Genomic DNA, 19987 nt, shown 5'->3' with positions numbered 1-19987 from the left:
GGAAATTACAATTTGCATGACAATCAACGTTTTTTAGAGTAATATTTTATTTTTAAGCCAATAAGTACTTAAATTGCGGGGGATTAAATATCGTGGTAAAAAATAAAATCACTACAAACAATATTAATAGCATTATATTAATGTATTTATTACAGATTTAGTGTAAGAGGATTGGTATTTATTACATAGTTTTCTTAGAGTCCTTGGATTCAATTTGCTATAAAATTCCAAGCTGTTATCCTTTAATCTTTTGTTTATGTTTGCCAACAACAAATCAATGTGACCTGTGCTGTTTAATCAGGAGGAACACAATGCAATTACTGCATATGCAAAGTAAAAAAAATTCTTCAACAGGTCATAATAACTGGAAAATAAATGACTTACTAGTCATTAAATATTGGTTAAATAAACCAAACCCTCATTTTACTTTTTTAATTAAATTTAACAATGAAAACTTACAGGAGAAGTCTTAAAAATAGTTTTTATTTTGCTTATCAAATCACAAAAGTCGTAATTCTGTTGGACTGAAAACAGATGGGAGTTTTTCATTTATAAATACATCCTCCACAAAGTATAAATAGATCTGAAATAGCTCTTACACATTCAAGCAGTACTATTTCCCCATTATGACACAAAGTAGTAAACTACATATGCAAATAAGATATTTGGACAGATTATGGACAGTGCGGCACATTTCATTATAAATATGGCACATTTCACATACTCATTGTGTGAAGCCCTTTTTAAGATATACACTGAATTGTAAAGTGATAGACATGTCGAACTTTGAATTTGCAAAAATTGTCAACATTTACGGTCAAAGAGAAAATGTAGAATAAAAAACTGTCGCAACACTAGTGTGTATGTTCCAGCTTCACATGCTAAGCAGTAGATAAACATTTCCTCTTTTAAAAAATGATAAAATACTTGCAAGAACACAACATGGCACAGCAATAAAGGTCCAGGATTTTCAGCATCCAAGTATCACAGCGGTGAGTGAAAATGTGATTTTTACAAAACCGATGAGATGAAAATTAAACTTGTTCCACCGACGAGGTGAAACGATACTACCTTTAGTGGTTTAATGTTTTCATCCGGAAGGCTATTGCACGAAATGTACAAATTGGCAGACGGGCTGTGTGTACTGGTAGGAGGCACCTCCCGTTACTCCATATCATCCTCGTCAAAGATGGGCGGCTCGAAACTGCACACCTCCTCGTAAGTCAACCCTGCAAATCATGAGAACATGTGAACCCCATTGGAGGTTTAATCCGAGGTGGCTAATTGGATTATATTCAATTGCATTTTAAGGTGCCTTTCGCCACACCCTGCTGAAAAAAAAAATCTGATATTTTTTTACATTAAACTTCATAATCAAAATATTAAATATATGCTATGCTGTAATAATTGTATACAGTATTGGTCTAGCACCTAACCTGCAAATGAAGAGTAAAAGAGCACATACGTATGGAAGCTGATTCTACGAAATAATATTTTGCAAGAGTTTCAGAGCATATATTGTTTTAAATAATATCGTGATAATAATAATTTGGTATGTTCCAATTGTCATCTCTTTGGGGAATCTGTCTCTAACTTGGGAGCATCTGAACTTAGAAGGTACCGCCACATAAACATGCATCAGGGAGAGTATAGACATACGTTTCCACTCTTCAATCGCAAGCTCACGGCTCTCAAAGCTCTGGTCATAGCGTTCCGCCTCGGGCTCGTCGTCTGGGTCGTGATATTGTGTAAAGTATGGGTGGGCCAGCGCCTCAGCTGCCGTTATCCGCTTGTCGGTGTCCAGAACCAGCATTTTCTCCAGCAGGTCGACAGCTTCACAACAAAGTGAGAGAGAATGACAGTTGTTAGAACAATTTACATATTAAAAAAGGTAAAAGGTGCTAAATTGCCAATGTAAAAAATTTCTTGGTTTGATTTCCCTGATCAACACCGCGTAATCAACCTTTGGATGCCTGGGAAGCCAAATTGCATCTTTGCTCGAAACAAGTTTGGGGCACTGGAACTTTTTGAACCACCCAGTTTCGAAGTGTTGCTCCATACCAAATTACCTTGAGGATTGGCGCCAATAAATACGTCAGCAAAATTCCTCTTGGGCATGTGCGGCAAGGAGCTGATGTAGTTCCTAGCCTGGGAAGGAAAAAAAACAGTTGTCAAGACTACTCACAAGCAGCGGCATGTTGCAAACGTTCAATACACACACGTTGTTACTTCAAGGTCCATGCAATTTCTTGTTGCCACTCGCTGCTATCTATGGCCAAGCAAGTCATCAATATGAGCAATTCATTCAAGTCAATTGCTTATTTTTAGCAGATTGTACAATTCAAAGGGAGCTGAGAAGACAGGGAGCTGGTGGTGGCCATTCATAAAGCGGTCATACAGTATCCACATGTTGAAATCCAACTACCGTGACGTAAGCCAAAACAGCAAAGACAAGATTTGGTGGTCAAGGAATCATAGCATAAAGCCATCCCTAAATACCATGAAAACATAACCCAGCATAAGGATGACGGCAACACTCAGATTAGGAATTTTGAGGTGATGCGCGGGCGTTGATGCTGCACCTCTCTGACATTTTCGAACTGGAGCAATTCAAGTCTTATTTAGAATGTTTTATACAAATTTACATAAATTTATGATGACTGAGATCCAATAGAAATGCATCAAATATTCTGCCTTTAAAGACGCTAACTGTTCATTTTTTATATTTTGGTTATCGTATTCTGCCACCGCCAATTGTTACAAGGTTGTCGGTGCAAAATAAAAACACATTGTATACACTCCTTACGTTGAAGATCAAATGCAAATTCCATCTTTTTAATTGGCCCGACGCTGAAGTCAGGATTCAGAATTGGTTTACCATGTTTGTTTTATTGCCAAATCACCATCTAAAAAAAATATAACGGGAAAATGGTTTTATCGCAAATTGTATTGCGGACCACAAGCTACAGGTCGTTCGTGAAAAACTGCCACAAGTCCTCACCTCGTGGCTGGGCATCCTGTTTATTAGTGACGCCGGCGGTGTTCCCGTCAACCGCATTATCTGCTGAAGCTGGTTTATGTCTACAAGGCTGGTGTCAAGGGGAGCATAGCGACAGGGGCAGAGTTGGTTAGCAAAGCCTTTTCTCACTGCTAGACTCTTGTTATTCTGAGAAGCAAACTGTACGCTAGGAAGCCAAAGGGACGGACGGAATGGAAGCAGGCGGAAGACAAAAGACAAGAATGAGAAATTGAGTCAAGCCAGCGTCCAAACGCACTTTGGGTGTATTGGGATTCCTTCACTCATTTTGTACTCCTAATTACTATAGGGAGATATTCTTTTGTTGCGTATATACGGTGCTCATCGTGACATGAAAAACTAGATTTGGAACACTAGTCACATCATTTCCACCACCTCATTCCAGATTAGTGTCTGCCGTTGGACTTTTCATTATAATTATTGCATAAATGCACACGTTAGGAACATTTCGACTACAATTTTTTGGGCATCCAGGTTACTTGATTTTGTGTACTATATTGCCGATCCAATCGCTCAGCAATGCATTAACACTTTTACATACACACAAAATTTTACTTTGATTCCTTTTATCGTGGGGATATGTGGCGCAGTAGATGGATGGATGGATAAATAAAAAAAAAAAAAAAAACTCAAACCTTCACATGGGCTAATGGGATATTTTGTTTCTTTAGTTACGAGTGATTGCTCACTGCTATTCAAGATGCATATACTCATTGCACATTCAAACTTTAGAAAATGGTTCATTCTTTTGGGGAGAGTGAGCAATTCCCGACAAAGTTTCTCATGATTTGATGAAGGAAAGCAAGACATGCGGTCAGTGAGGCAGCACGCACGGGCAAAGTGTTGCTGAGCAAAAGCCTCGGCATGTCGTCGGAAACTCACAGCCTCTGAAGACATTTTCATCAACAGCTCGGGCCCCGGTGTTCCGACCAGCAGCATGATTAGCTTCAACTGATCAATATCTATTGGCATGTGTTAAAGGAAGACACTGACAGACAGGACAGCGGCACAACGGGGACCCGTCCGGGAGTCTTCGGCTTCCTTGCCATGCCCACCGCCACGCTGCAACTCTGACAAACGGAGAGGGTGCATCGAGAAGCCTCAGGTGAGGAGGTGGACAGGATGTGGAAGAAGGATGAGCAGAAAGAGGAAGACAACATGAAGAAGGTAAAGGACAAGAAGAAAAGGAAGGAGAGAAGGAGGCGGGGTGGAGAAAAGATTAGGAGGAAGGGGGAGGAAGAGGAGGTCCTGTAGCATTGAGCTTGGCCGTTAGTCAGAAAGGTGTCAAGAGGAAGCCCAGTGCCGAGCTCAGACTCACGCAAAGCCCAACCGGTGGAGTGTGAACCATTCGGAGCAGACATTCTCAACTGGTTGGCCGTCACCCCTCTAGCTACAGACACTTTCTGACTTTTTAAAATATGGATGCTAATGGTTGTGCCGTTCTCCTGACAAACTTGCCTTTCAAAATAAAGTGAGTGTCAAAAGAAAATCCCAGCATGGTTACTCATTCTCTACTAATTCCCATCCCACCAGTTGAGACTGCCTGCGGCCATATGCACAAAGTGAAACACACAAGTGAAACATCGAGATGAAAAGTGCCTGGATTGAAGGGGGAGGGAGGGAAATGGAGGCTAAGTAGTCATCAACACCTCAGGCTGCCTCACATGTAGAGGGAAAAGCGTTAAAAGACAGATAAGCACATAAAGAAGTTCTTTGACAATACTGACAGGCAGCATGGTCACCTAGAGCGGCGGCCCCATGCGAAGGATACGGTCCGTTCCCGGGAACAAAGTTCTTCCTGTGAGAAGTTCTGCCATGATGCAGCCCACCGACCAAATATCCACTGTAACACGCACACACAAGCACAAGATCAAAAACAACTCCGAAATTTCAATACTAACTAGTCAATGGCAGATAGTGCGAGACTATCGATACTACACCGCGTATAACAATTCCGATGTATTGCGATGCAGAGATTTTTTTTCTGTTATCTTACCGGTCATGTTGTAATGCATCCAGTTCAACATGATCTCTGGGGCGCGGTACCAGCGGGTGGCCACATAGCCGGTCATCTCATCGTTGGTGTGCCGCGCCAAGCCGAAGTCCAGAATCTGTCAGGGGTTAGGGGGGGGTGGAACGAGCTGTGCAGTAGACAAAGTGTCTTTTGCTACTGCAGTGGGATGACTCACCTTCAGCTCACAATCCTCATTCACTGCCAGGTTGCTGGGTTTTAGATCCTGACAGTAAAAAAAAATTAAAAAATAGATATGAGTGGCGACAAAATGAGTTAATGAACTGATGCTCAGGCAGGGCAACTAAACAATTTCATCTTTTTTTTTTCTACTCCAGAGATGAACATTGCCTGTTTCTTCTAAATGTTTACAAGCCAGCTATAAGAGAAGGACTAAAAATAAATTAGGGGCAAAGGGAGACAATTGGACTTACTCTGTGAATGATGTCTGCTGAATGGATGTACTGAGACACAATAAAGAAGATGCCCATTAATGTGGATTCATTGTCGTCCGTTTAAATATGCACAACCATGTAAAAGTACAAAGAGCACTCACTTTCAACCCTCTGAGGATCTGGTATATGAGGAACTGCACATGGTCGTCTGTCAGCTTTTGACATTTCACGATGTTGTTGAGGTCTGCGCCCATTAAATGAGTCACAAGATACCTGCCAATTAATGACACATTTAATGAATGCTTGGCTAAAATGCCCCGAAACCTGCCACTATCTCTAACAAAAACTAAAATGTCAACACATATAAGATTACAAATATGTTCATATTAGGAGTGAACAGACCATTAAATACAAAGGAAATATGTTACATTTTAGGTGCAGTAGTCGACTTAAGGAGTTTGAAGTAACAGAGGCCGCATGTGTTTACATGCTGGCGTGACACGAAGCAGAGTTACACCACCTTGGAAAATTCAGCCTGCCTCAGGGCAGCTGTGGCTACATAATGTAGTTTAGAGTGTGAATGTGGGCGTGCATGAAGAATATATAATATCCTTTGTGAAGCGCCTTTGAGCCTCCAAAATAGCTCTATATCAATCTGATGCGTCAATATTATTGTTAATAATTGGGAAGTATTATAGAGGTCTCCATCTTCTATAGAAAGCTTCTTGTCTGGCACTGTGAGAAGCCTCGCCACAGCATTCTGATTCTGCAGGCTATTTTTAGAACTGGGGGGGCGCACACAGCTCCTGCATACTTATTGAACTGTTAGCAGAGCATGCGCCATGCGGCAATGGCCGCCATCAGAAGACCTTTATGAACTGCACAGAAAAGCTTTTTAAAGGAGGCATATTTTACATTTTCCACAAAGCATTCCCGGGTGTCTTCATGACATGTCTGTTTGCTTTTCGATTCATTAACCACGGATGCAATATTAATCAAAATACCGAGTATATTATTGTAAAGAAAAATCCCACCTCATTACGACACTTGGCAACTATTACATTTTGGAAAAAATGAACAGCGTCCTATATTTATGTGTATAGTATTTTCTATAGTGTTAGCACTAAGGAGTAAAAACTGGGATTAACATTTGTACATTTTTGTAAACCTTTGATACAAATCATTTTTGAACACATTGGACTTACACATCTGTGAACTCCTTCAGAGAGGTGGCGGGGCTGAAAACGTCCAAGAGGCCGATTACCTGCAAACAGAAGCATCTAATCAAAACAACAACATTTGAGGATCAAATTTCAAATTTTGAGGAGATACTTTTTTCAGATTAATCCCAGGGGTTAGGGTGTTAGGGTGCTGCTGTGCAGCCTAAACACGCATTAACATGCTCAAGCTTCCACTGAAAGGATTGCTCTAATTAAATCAATGAAATCAATCAAGTTGAGGATGATAGACAAAGCAGCAGACTCACATTTTCATGCTTCATGTGCTTCAACAAGCGCAGTTCCCTGTAGGTGCGCTTGGCGTGGATGATGGACTGAAAAGGTCTGGAGAGCTTCTTCACGGCCAATTTTAAGCCGCTCTTCACATCGTACGCAGAACTGTTGGAAAATAAACATTTGCACACTGCCTTTGGAAAATCATTTGCAGAAGGCGCAACAGGGAGGGGCGCGAAAAGGCGACATCAGCAGAAAACGTCAGCTCTCAGCTCACTGTAACCACAATAAAATGGTTGCTGCTTCCTCAACCAAGAACACCGAGCAGATTGTGCGATAACACGTCGCACGTGACTCAAGCCCGAAATTAATAGATGCAATCGTAATAATGAGGCAAGTGCTGACTTTAATTGTGGAGAAAGCGTTTTGGAATAGCATTATGGTGGAATAGGAGTTAGACTATCTGGCTCAGGGTCAATCTCAGATCCGGCCTTGTGTTCTTGAGTTTGCATTTAAACTCCCTATGATTACATAGATTTCTCCTCACACATTCCGAGACAGGCTTCAAAGTCAGTGTCCATAATTGTTAATATGAAAGGCAATGCTAGTTTATCTTCCTGTGTCTGTCCATTGTCTGTCTATACAATCCCCAACTGATGACCAAATCCAGTGTTTCTTAACGTGTGCCCAGCAAAAGGGCAAGGGAAGGCATCTTATGGAGTTAACTTTGTGAATTTGCTGTATAAAATAGCACATTACCACATAAATTTAACATAACAGTATTTGAAGACTCTATGCTCCACTAATTGTTCCAAGTCTGCAGACCTTTACATACAGGTTTACATTCCTTGAGCATTTCTTTAATGCAATTAGGAAGTAAATCATTCAGTGATTTGTACATCAGTAGCACAAGTTTAAAGTCTATTCAACAGCTGAATGGGAGTAAGCCTTTAGGACTGGAGCAATGTATTCTGATCTCTTTGTCCGGGTCAGAACCCGAGCTGCTGCGTTCTGAAAGAGCTGCAGCTGTTTAGTGCTCTTTCGGGGAAGTCCAGTCGGAAGTCCAATGTAATAATCAAGTCTGGTGAAGATAACAGCATAGTGGAACTTCTCCTGGTCTGCACAAAACCTTTTCTAATTGTTCTTCAACTGGTAAGAGGCCTGATTTTGTGATTGATTTGTTATGCTTGCTGACAATCAGATACAAATCCATTAGCCCACCAAGGTTTTGGTCTTGGGCGTTGTTTTTTTAAAGACCCCTCACTTCTGTTAATGTTTAATAGAAATCAGTATTAAGATTCGCAGGGCCACCACTATTCTTCTGTTGCATTCAATCAATACAACTGTGCAGAATGCAAATTTGAATGCATTCTGACCACTTTATCACGGTGTCTGCAAGTCAGCTATGTGACGCTAATTACGTCATGGCACCAATGTTCAACACTCCAATTTTCGCAACGTCAGGTTGTTTGAGCATATCTATGCAGACGATGTCTGCAAGGATTTCCAAACTAATAAATTAATTGAATGTAAAAGCTTTTTTTTTTGACAACTTATCTGTGAAGAACTTGCTAACGAGCTTTAGCACGGCGAGCGTAGGCCTCATTAAAATGAATGGGTAAGGAGCGCAAAAGTTGGGTGACACACAAACAGCAGCACAAAGTTGCTTACCAGACGGATCCGTACGCGCCGGAGCCGACCGGAGACAAGTTCTGGTAGCGCTCCGGGACTTCCCATATGGCTTTGTTGACTTCCTGCAGGTAAAACTTGGGTCTTTCTTTCTGCGACATTACTGCCGACCACCGATTGCCGAGTAATTCACTCGTCTTGTCTGCAACCGGACTTCAACTTCCCCAAAACTTACAAAAACACGATAAAGGCGGACTCTTTCTTTCCTCCTCTCTGTGCGACAACTTAATAGTGAGGTTCGTCCTCTTGCGAAATGTTGCAAAATCCCCGTCTGATTGCACGCGTAATAAGTCTTGAAATGTTCCCCGTTGTTTTCGACGCCTCCTCCGCAACTCTGCCCGACTTGCACGGCCAAATCTCGCGAGAACCAAAGCGTGACCGAAACGCGAGCGCAGATCTTATCACATTGATCTCATTTGAATAAATAGTGTAAAAGTTAACTCCTTTGTATGTAATAAATAAAATGTCTTCACATTTACAAGGAAGACAAATCAACAAAGTCATACCCCAAAAAGCTGATATAAACTTTATAAAATATAAACTTTATTATATTTGATAACTTGGTACAGGCCAGGAAGTTTTTAAAAAATACTTTTGAAGGTATGCAAGATATTTGGCATTTAAAATCATATTTTCAGAGTCACTTTTACAATACACGTAGCTACATTTTGTTTCACAACTATAATTTACACAAGGGCATGTTTTTTCTATTTTGTGCCTGAGTTGTATGGAATTTGAAGGGGGCAGAGAATGAACTCCAATTGTAGAATGGCTAATACACAGTACACAATAACAGATAAAACAATCTTTAGATAAATTTATTGTGAAAAAATAGAAGGCACAACATGGTTTCAAATGGAAAATATCAACGCAGCAACATTTGCCTTCTAGGCTAAAGCCAAATTATTAGACATATTCAAATAATAACATTACATACGTAGGTCAACTAATACAAAACAGGTAAGCAAATTTCAAATGACAAAAAGACAAAGAACACAACCCCCAATACAAGTGTAATGGAAATTGGATTATCATAGTACTTTATTCAATAATCAATTGCATTTCTAATTTCTTTCATGATGTTTTCATATTAGTGTTCTTTAATTTTACACAGACAAGTAACTGTCCTGTGTTCCAGCCTCGAGACAAACATGGCTATATTTCTGGTGCCCACATTTTATGGCCACACATTTTTTGGAAGGATTATGTCTCGTCATAAACTTGCTTCATATAGCCTCCCTCCATGGACATAAATAAAAGCATTCAGCAAATCTGCTTTCGTCAAATCTTTGCATCAGGCATAATCAGAATCACAATCCTCTTTTTGCAGGTGACAGGATGACGACTTCAGAGGGACCGAATCAAATCCGTCGGACGTCCTCTGGATAAAACAAAATAGAAGATTAAAAAAAGGTGCTTCGCATCTGTGTCTGCATGTGGGGGAATTACCGACCTCACGCGAGTATGCTTTCATTTTGCTGAAGAAGGACTTGTGTGTGAGATGGATGAGGTCGTCCTCGGCGTCCTCCCCTTCCATGATTGCGCAGCTGTCGGCTGTGGGCAGCTCGCACTCTTTGCCCCCGGAGCTCATTATCAGTTTGGAATACTTGTACTCCAATCTGCAGGGGAACAGCAGCCGCACCTTTACACTGATTGACGAACTTTCAATGGCATTTCGGCAGGAAACTAAAATACTCATTTGCCTTCTTTTGACCTGTAAACTTTTAAATTCAACTTTTTCATGTATTAGTACTTTTTACACAACTTGCTGTTCCCTAACAAAGAGTTGAATGGTGACAGAAAGGCAGCAAAGTGCACGTCCTTGGAGATTTTCAAAAATCGGGCAGCTTAATTTCATCAGCATCACCACAAAGTCAAAACAAATCATCTCACTTGCGTGTCTTCTTCCAGAAATAACAGATGAGGGTGACAAGAAGAGCAGCAGCGGCGGTTCCCGTGGAAACGCCAAACTTCAGCCAGAAATCCAGACTCACACAAGCGCTGACTGTCTGGGCTGGAAGTGCCTCTCCTCCATGACACTGCAACGGCTGCTGCCAGACGTAAGTCGTCCTCTAAGACGACAACACACAAAAAAAAAAAAAAGAACCTCGGCACTAAGTCTCACACTTTGGGTAAAAATTCTGCAGTTGCATAATAATTTGTAATTTTGATGAGACTCTATCAACACGCCCTTGTGTCCATGCTTACCTGTATTCCTTGTTCACAAGCACTGACAATCTCCCTGTAATTATGTTTGGTGCATCGTGGACATGCATGCTGACTCTGCCAAAGAAAGTGGAAAGTGCAGCCATCACACGTCCCCTCTGAGCAGTTACTGTGAAGAAGAAACCATATCAGATTTAGAATGTTCAATCAAACTTGGGTAGACTAAAGTGAATGTCTACCATTTTTTCTCCATCTGATTTCCAATTTTATTATTTATGATTATCAAACAGTTAATTTATCTTCTACAGTGGCACACAGCTGATTGTTTAAAAAAAATGCCTAATATAAAAATACACATATACAAACTGTGACTTCTTTTTGTTTTTAGTTGCAGTGCAGATAAAAACAGAGCAGCAAATAAAGACGGTTGTATCACCTTTCAAGGATACAATAAGAAAGCAGAAAACAAACACAGCTACTATTGGCAGGTGATAGGGGAAAAACCCTGAAGCAAGGAACTGACGCCGCCCCGAAAAATATTTATAATTACACAACAAACTATGATGCCAAAACATGAATTTTTAAACTCATTTTAGAACATTACCCTTAAAATATATATTTTTTTACGTTTTACTTTATGTTTGAAAATATACTAGAGGTATATGTGGCCAAAGACTCCAAAACCCAATCTAAAAAATGGAATCAAGGCAACTCGTTTGTTGAAGACATTTCATCTTTTCATCGTGATTTATGTGATTTCTAAATTCTAGGTGTGGAGTCCTTCTATTTATACCTCAGTATGTGTTCCCTGGGTATGGTTAGTCTTGTTGTTCAGTGTAGTTAGCAAACCAATCAGTCAGTCGTTCATGCATGATATAAAACAAAATAACCACACATGAATATACAGTTTAAACCTGGAGAAGCATTTTGAGTTAAAAATGACATTTCGGATTATTTTTTTTTTTAATAATAATTAAAATAAATAAATAAAATAAAGAGTTAACCTTTGCTTCTCTGGCCAGATGTAATACAGTACAGACCATTTAGGTAGGGCTTTGGCAGCATCTAGTGGCATCTTACCAAATTACAGAATGCACACAAAAATCAAGGATTTGCAGGGAAGAGACCTACCTTAGTTACTTTGAAAAGCAAGAAATCAGTAAAGCAACAAAGTTACTTTTTTTTTTTTTTTAAGACAACTGTGGCAACACTGGTCGTGAATAGAGAAAATATTTTGTAAACTAACTCCTCTCTGCAGCCATTTTTCTACCAGTGCTCATCAGCGGAGACATGCTTTAAACTACGGATGCCACAAACTAATTATTTAATTAATTCAGACTGAGTAACAAAAGTAAATTAAATCAAATGTATTAATCGCTTACCCCTACACGAAATCAAAACAGCAAGCAATACCTGGGCGGTGTGATGAGGTCTTTTGCGCTCATGCCCGGGTCGCATCTCAGCCTGATAGTGGCCGTGCGGCCTCCTTTACAAGCCTGCGTTGTCTCAGGGGACCTGAAAAGACAAGACAAAGTTTCTTGGGATTGTGTTTTTAAATACACCCTGAACAAAAAATGCTCTGGCAGGTTGGATAAATGTTATGTTATCACTCTCATATGCTCATTCTACACACTGAGAATTCAATATGGCAAAGAACCCTCTAGAAAAACTCCCAAAGAGTTGCTACCCGTTGGAAAGTTCCCATCTTAAATAAGCAGTGTTGATATGACTTACCTGAAATAAAATATAAGATCTGGTAGGTTTGACGTAGAGGGGAAGAGCCCCGGCGGAGAGGAGATGTTTGCCAGGGCGGTGTCAGTAGTTACACCTTCAACAAAGCGCAAGCATTAGAGCAAGAACAAGGCCAACTGTCATAATTTATTAGAAACACAAGGTCACCAAATGGAATTGTGGTCAATGAAATCTTCTATTGGCTTGGTCAGAGTGGAGCTAAGTTTAGCCCGAGTTTGGCTTTTGCCTGACAACAAATCCATGTCTGATGTGCAGGTATTGCTTTTGCATCATCTTGTGATGAAGAACAGAATAGATTTACCTTCTCATTCTAACTACTGTATTAACATGGGCAATTTTTAGATTTGATTTTATAGATGGGATGTCAAATTACTATTCTTTTTTTCCGCTTTTCATGGCAGGGCTCCAGCCCTCTTTGCTAAATAAAAACAAGTCCAAAAGGTTATAAAATGGCTAATAGGAAAGGAGTAATTGGTTGGGGGTTTTCAGGTTGCATTTTTGGAAAATGAGCAGCATGTCCGCTTTGGACTGCATGATGACGGCATACCAACGAGAGTGTCGCCGACAACAAACGGCTGTGACGCCACCATGTTCTGACTCCTGATGTCCGAGGGAACCACGAGAGACTGGCACACGTGACCCTGGACCACTCGGCCGTGCTCCGTCACGTTGTCCACGCAGGTCGCCGGCGCTCGGCCCTGCAAAACCGCGTCGGCGGGTGAAGAGGAATAGATACGTAGGGGCCAGAAAGGCACCGAGATGGCGATGCGTCACCTCTTCGCCGCACAGAGCCACGCTGAAATGATGGAAGTAGCGCAGGCCTTTACTGGTGAAACGCGGGCCACTTTGGAAGGAGGTGACATTGGACAGAGGCGAGAAGTCATAGTGCAGCAACGCGCCACCTGTTGTCTGCACTGTGGCCGTGCAATCACTGAGGCACGCCGTGTAGGCCTGGGGTAGACCAGAAGATACAAATTGACAGTATGAGACGCCATTCACATTGGAATATACAAAAACAAATATGACAATTAAATGTGCTTACAAGATCATAATCAGTCTATTTTGAACAAGCATGAGAATATAATTCGTTGAAATGACGAACAGACGTGTATATAGTGTGTACGGAAAAGACACTTTACAATTAAAAAGGCAGTGGTTCAGTTAATACAAAAAATATATCGAATTCAACACCAGTTACTCAGCTAACACGGCACTTTCTGTTATGGCTCTTATTTAAAATGTATTCACAGCACTTCCAATGCACCACTTATGATTACAAGTATCACTTCTGACTTCTTATGCCTTTCATTTGGGTCATGGGTGACCAATTGGCAGTCGCCAAGTAATGTTTGCAACAGCACACAGATAAGGAAACATTTGAACCTGGTTGTTCTTTGTATTTGAGCCGCACGCGACACAAGCCGGTTCTCCGGTAGGCCACTCAGTCGCGACGATGGAATTTGGCGGGCAGCGCTGGCACGTTCCCTTGGCTCCCTCGCCGACCTTCTCGCTGACCAAGCGATGGCCCGGCGGGCAGGGCACGCAGGCTGAGTCGTCGTCGGGGCTAAACGTGAGGGCGCACTGGTGACATTTTGAGGCCACGCCCCCCAGAACATTGGTGATGTGAATGGAGAAAATCTTCGCTACGTCAGTGCTGTACCGCTTCTCCTGACAAAGGGGCACAGTTTGATCCAGTTCAAATACTTAGCGTACAAACCAGAGCAAAAATGCACCAGGCTACTTTCCGCTCTGTCGCTTAGCAACCAGCGCCTTACTCTGCGGAGTCTGCTGCAAAACCCAAGTGCAGTGTGCAATTGTGATACATAACCATCACTTCCTATCCCCATCTTGCTTTTTCACTGCATATATGACTTCCTTAAAAGGTCAAGAGGATTTATAAAATCCTGACCGTTGTGGAGTTGTCTGTACGTTGGAAAGCCCAGGTGAAGCTGACAGTGGCGTTGCTTTGAATCAGGTACGAGTATGACTGCTTCCCGTTGCTGCCCTTCCACTGCTCCACTTCATTGTTGTTCCACGGATTGAGACCCTGTCGAGAAAGCCAACAGCACCGTATAAAGCGTCCATTGTTTTAGTTTGACATCGGACAACAATCTATTTGTGACATCGTACCGCCAGAAAAAGCAAGGTGCAATCTGCCGAACATGAGGTTTCAAAGACAAAGCTGATGCGAGACAGTTCACTCCGCTTGCCGTCTTTTGCCTGAGACTTTGGCAGCCTGTGAAGACGACACATCAGTTGCATGAATTACCACCAATGATAAATATCAAGCAGATGTTCACCTGTATCCCGGGACGGTGAGTGTGAGCATGAGGTAGTCTGTGTCTCGATCACCGGGAGTGGTGTACACGTACTCTCCGGCCACCTCCCATGCTGTCATCATGGCAAATGACAGACAAAAATGGCAGATATCACTGAGCCTTTATCGAATGATAATCAATGTCGTAATTATTGCGACAGGCCGTATGATCACAGTTACTTTTTTTTTTTCCTAGATGTTTTGATGCGTTCACTCACCAGTGCGGTGCATGGAGTCATCCAAATCTGTCCGTAGGACATTACTTTTCATGTTGCTTGGCATTGTGTTCCACCATTTGTACTCAAAACCAACCACAGCTTCTGTGCCAGCAGGGCACTCTTTACAGGCTGTTAACCAAAGATCAAGATCACTTCAAGGCACACACAAATAAAAATAAGACAGCAAGGTTTGTCCACCTGTCCCATTTGAGTAGAAGTTTTCAGCACAAGCTTGGCAGGTGGCTGAGGTGTTGCTCATGAAAAACCCCGGGTTACACGGCGGACACATTTGCTTCTCTCCCGACGCGGGAAGCTTCACGGACCCCTTGGCGGTTTCGCTGCAGATTTTAGGCTCGATCCATTTGTACATCAGCTGCGTCTGAGGCACACCATGTACAAGTATTTCAACCTAAAAATCCGAACTAAACTCATGTCCATCTTTGCATTTTCTTTAGCTTGCCCTCATTTGGGTCACATTAATTGGGTTGAGCTGGATGGTTGTAGATAAGGACAATTTAAATCCAGAACACCCGAACATTTTCTGTAAGTGGGCTCCTGCGACATGATGAGCATACCTTTCCGTGTGCGTCACAGGGGGTATGTGTATAGAAGTAGTCTGTATTTGTGCATGCTGGTCTCATTTTGCAGCTTCCTGATGAAACCTCTGCAAAAACGCCAATAATGGCTCACATCAACATTAGCCACACAGCTAATGCAATTTAAGTTTACTTTTCTAAACACAACATGAAACATGTCATTTTAAATGTATATGCAAAATTCTTCCTGATAAGAGGCCCTTCGACCCAAACTGTTGCTATAAAAAGCAAGCAGACATCTCGAATGTACCTGCGTATTTATCAGGGTCACACTGCTGGCAAACGGTAGCCCCCTTGTTGGAGTAGGTATCAGGGGGGCAGGGGTCACAGCGGGCGGCTCCCGGCTTGGCGCTGTGGGTACCCGGTTTGCAGTGGAAACACTCGGACGTATAGGCCACACCTGCGGAGAAGGATACATCACAGTATTATGTAGATCAATTACAATAAATACTCTTCCAAAGATGACTGAGGAAAAAAATGATCAAATTAATTATTAAATTATAAATGTTGTCGGCAGAATTGACCATCTGTACCCGAGATGCGTATGTTCCGCAGCAACACGGCTTTGTCAGAAAGGTCTGTGTGAAAGGTGTAGGCAGTGGTTCTCCAGAACAAAACATTACTGCCTTTGTTCAGCTCTACCTGTAGCAATCAGAATTATGTACAAGTACATCCTCCATAAATGCACAACTTCTTGACACACTTTGTGTATTACACGGCGAAGGGTTCAAACCTCATGATGACTCCAGTCGCTCTCAGAGATCCCCATCCAGCGGCTGGTAGATTCAGTGGACTGACACTGGTCGTTTTGGACCTGAAAGGGAGAGAAGAAGAAAGACTGACATAAAACTGTGGAATTTTAGAAAGACACAATGGTCACAGAGACTACTTACAAAGAACTCAAAGTAGATGCTGCTGTCGGAATAGGAATAGTCAAAGGAAACGCGTCCCGGTTTCTTCAGGTTGACTGAATACGACAGCGTGGCCGTGCACTCGTCCGTGTTTGAGGCTACATAATCGCCCATTGGTGTCCAAGTAGAACTGTAGAAAAGATTTTTTAAAAAAACATATAAAGTAGAAAATGGCATCAAATTGAAATTATGACCTGGTTTAATACTGTGCGAGCATTGTGTGAATTTTGGGGCCTGTGAATAGTGTTGTAAATTTCCCGAATGAGTTAAACTGTTAGATGTTTAGATGGGTTGAGGAAAAAATACATTAATGTCAATTATCTCTTCATTTTTTTTTTAATCCAATAGTGAAAATGTGTCAATTAGGGGGGCGTGCTAAAAACCTGTATGAAATTTAATGAATGAAATTATTGTGGAAATATTTCCCAAGATGTCTTGAAAAAGCAGCAAAGTGATGCGATGGAACGGCAAAGATGTGCAACACATCTTTGAATGTGTCATTCACTTGAAAGTTTGTCTTTTTTGAAACAAGGCGATTTGTTCCAAAATATCAAAAGTATTTTCATGCGCACTGATCTGATTAGCAATCAATATAAAGCACCCCTGTTGTTTGGAATAAATTCCCCACGCGCTGTACTAACTTGGAGCAGTCTGTTTTCACGTCCCAGCCGTTGGTGTTTATCCCGAGCGTGACGAAGCCTGCGGGCAGGCGGTCCCACTCGTCGAAGGCCACGCCAGAGCCCAGAGAATGCGTTCCGGCTGCACACTTCTGGCACATCTGAGTCCGCATGTCCAGAAACTCACCCTCATTGCAGGAGAAAGCTACCAAAAGAACCCAAAATCAATCTGCGACGTAGATTTGGACATTGGACGTTTTGCTTCAAACAACATCGGATGCGAGACACTCACTGCACTGAGTGCCTTTGACTGGGTCTGGGAGGCCCGTGCAGGTTAGGGCCTTGTTGGGAATGGCCACCCTCCAGCGAGAGCCCAGCACGTCGCATTCGGTGTATTCAAAGTGGTAATCTGACTGCAGAAAGGACAAACAAGTGGGACAGTCACATTATTTACAGATGAAACACATTTGCAAACGCAGAAAGAAAGCGTGGAAAAGCAAACATCAAATTATCAATTTCTGACACATATAAGTACATATTGCACGTTAAGCATGCCACCATGTATTAAATGTTACTCAATTCAATCAATTTAATGTCTGTTCCAATACTTTTTGCTCACTTGAGAAAAAAAAACTGAGAATCTTACCTAACTTATCCAACTCCTCGAGCAGCTATGTTTCAAAAACATGACGAGCGACTTTAATTCCCACTGAGGAGACGACACCAGTGGGAATCATTTTTGCAGTACAAGTCAGATGATAAGAAACAGGTTTTATCTCAGAGGATTAGGACAGCCTCCTTTCCAAATAAAGACGAGGCTAATATTTGCCAAGGAGCTCGTTCTAAATGTTATTTTAATGTCCCATGTTGGGAGGCGTGATGCAAGCTCTTTTCCTTTGGTGCTCTAACCCTTTTTTTAACATTGTTGCCAGCCAGCTTTGTTTCTCTTTGTCTGTGGGGTCTTAACGCTACTTAGTAGGTAACGGAAAAACAGTGTAGCACCTGCATGAATGTCATTTAGGAGCGAAGTAGACTGTTATCTTGCTGCCGGTATACTGAAGTGAAGCTCATGAGGCGGGGTAAGCCTTGCAGGATTAATAGTTAACAGAAACACAGCATCAACAGGAGTGGGCAGGACTCTGGCTTTTCCATTAGCCCCTTTGGCTGCTAGAAGAGCAGATGGGTCTCGCCCCTCAGCTCTAATGTTAAAATGCATCTAATTAAACATGTGCCGGAGGCTGTAAAAGGTCACTTGGGCAAAACAGGAACTCACAGAAACGCCATATCAGGGATAAACAACTAAAACAATTGTTTGAAAAAGACCTGCTTTTCATTTGCATTCTATAATGGTATCAAATTCAAGGCACGAGGCCTAAATCTTGCCCGCTAGATTATTTTTATGGCCCGCAAAAGAAAATCATGTAAATCAACCCTCATGGTTTGGGCTAAAATCTGTACCAAATTTCAAATTGTCATCTAATTATAATGAATTCACAAGCACCATCGTTATAGTAACTTGAACAAACTGTTATGCTAGATTTTTTTTTTTATGTCAAAACTAGGTCACTTTGTTGTTCATATATGTATGAATATATATGATAAGGTGTTCAAACGTTCATGAATGTTTCAGTCATATTGGCTCTGTGAAAGAAACGACATTATGTGGCCCGTGAGAAAAATTGGTTTGACACCATTGCCTAATGTTCAATAAACGAGTGTTATGATATTCAGTATAATAATAATAATAAAACAAACGGGGGTAATGAAACCAAAAAGGTTTAGGCATCTGTTTTATTTGTTGATTGTCTTCTCAGTTGCGTTAAATACAAATACAGCAAATTAAAAAAGTTTGCATAAGTGTGCACACCGTATTATAACTGCGATGTGGCTGTGTGGAGAATTAACCAATTACATGTAAATTGCAAACTCAAGTTGAATGGGAGTTAAGTCATGCTATTTTATGTAGTCATGTATAACTTTTTTGGGACATGGTGTTTTACACTGGACACATAGGTGATTTTAGTTCTTGTAATTTTAGCTATGAATCTTTTATTTAACCATATGTTTCAAATAAACTACTGAATGGATTTTAAAATTAAAATAATAATAATAAGGCTGCCACTCACAACGGCGCCACAAAAAAAACAATAAGTGCGAAAGTTAAAAGTACACACACACACACACAAAGTCTGTAATGTCGTTATATTGACAAAATTCAAAACATATCATGAATCATTTATTTTTACATCTACTCTACAGTATAGACTGGATAGCTATGTTACTGTACATTTAATGGCCATATGTAAAAAAACAAAAAACAAAGAGAAACGTTCGTATGAAGCAAGTGCACAAGCATCATCATACATAGATACAGCATATGTTCATTTCCCACACACACGAACACACTCATACTATCTTTTCACAGTAAACAAGTCTTAAGCAAGTGAGTTGTAACAACTTCGTAAGAATAAGGGGTTACTTTTGATAGCCCTGCATTTATTAAAAACGATTATGACTTTCACTTTTGAGTTTACACATTGCTTGACAACCACTAGCTAAGACATACAAAGACAACTCTAATTTCAAGGAAAAAGGTAGAAATCGCCCCAACTTAAACTACTCGAACTTACCTCTTTGCACATGGGCAAATCCGCAAAAGCCCGTGGAAAAAGCAGGCAGAGAAGAAGGGGTAGTAGATACATGGCAGCCTGCTGTCCAGGTCCGAGTGATGGATGTCACAGGTGGAGAAAGACAGCGACGACGGACACGCCCCACACACGCCATAGTAGTCAGGTGCGTCCCCCTTCTCGACAAAATGGATGAGTCA

General features: G+C 41.4%; 2 protein-coding genes and 1 long non-coding RNA gene across 5 annotated transcripts; 1 reads left to right on the top strand and 2 right to left on the bottom strand.

The window, feature by feature from the left end:
• Window positions 1–464: 464 nt before the first annotated feature.
• Window positions 465–8941, bottom strand: mapk14a (mitogen-activated protein kinase 14a). 2 transcript variants are annotated; one of them, XM_049752326.2, is made up of 12 exons: window positions 8566–8941; window positions 6930–7059; window positions 6649–6707; window positions 5605–5716; window positions 5483–5512; window positions 5227–5274; window positions 5034–5148; window positions 4809–4880; window positions 3002–3081; window positions 2070–2148; window positions 1660–1833; window positions 465–1229 (listed from the first exon to the last, which is right to left on the bottom strand). In XM_049752326.2, the coding sequence occupies exons 1-12, from the start codon at window positions 8682–8684 to the stop codon at window positions 1165–1167; spliced, it is 1083 nt and encodes a 360-aa protein (XP_049608283.1). In that variant the 5' UTR covers window positions 8685–8941; the 3' UTR covers window positions 465–1164. The 2 variants fall into 2 exon arrangements, with proteins under 2 accessions (XP_049608283.1, XP_049608282.1); XM_049752325.2 differs by lacking the exon at window positions 3002–3081 and adding an exon at window positions 3920–3999 and having other exon boundaries at window positions 8566–8940.
• Window positions 7827–11287, top strand: LOC125987822 (uncharacterized). Its single transcript, XR_007488160.2, has 4 exons — window positions 7827–8046; window positions 9914–9996; window positions 10495–10643; window positions 10876–11287. It is a non-coding gene; the product is annotated as an uncharacterized lncRNA (long non-coding RNA).
• Window positions 9386–19950, bottom strand: elapor1 (endosome-lysosome associated apoptosis and autophagy regulator 1). Of its 2 annotated transcripts, none has more exons than XM_049752321.1 (22): window positions 19791–19950; window positions 17453–17573; window positions 17185–17365; window positions 16526–16673; window positions 16366–16446; window positions 16166–16274; window positions 15883–16032; window positions 15612–15700; window positions 15235–15415; window positions 15037–15165; window positions 14802–14892; window positions 14632–14737; window positions 14411–14548; window positions 13885–14169; window positions 13276–13452; window positions 13049–13199; window positions 12484–12577; window positions 12163–12264; window positions 10792–10918; window positions 10477–10655; window positions 10037–10202; window positions 9386–9964 (listed from the first exon to the last, which is right to left on the bottom strand). In XM_049752321.1, the coding sequence occupies exons 1-22, from the start codon at window positions 19860–19862 to the stop codon at window positions 9878–9880; spliced, it is 2964 nt and encodes a 987-aa protein (XP_049608278.1). In that variant the 5' UTR covers window positions 19863–19950; the 3' UTR covers window positions 9386–9877. The 2 variants fall into 2 exon arrangements, with proteins under 2 accessions (XP_049608278.1, XP_049608279.1); XM_049752322.2 differs by lacking the exon at window positions 19791–19950 and adding an exon at window positions 17807–17950.
• Window positions 19951–19987: the final 37 nt, after the last annotated feature.

The sequence above is a fragment of the Syngnathus scovelli genome, chromosome 2 (assembly GCF_024217435.2).
Source record: "Syngnathus scovelli strain Florida chromosome 2, RoL_Ssco_1.2, whole genome shotgun sequence".
Taxonomy (NCBI): domain Eukaryota; kingdom Metazoa; phylum Chordata; class Actinopteri; order Syngnathiformes; family Syngnathidae; genus Syngnathus; species Syngnathus scovelli.
Note: the sequence above shows the minus strand (reverse complement) of the source record. Positions and strands in the feature narration are given on the sequence as shown.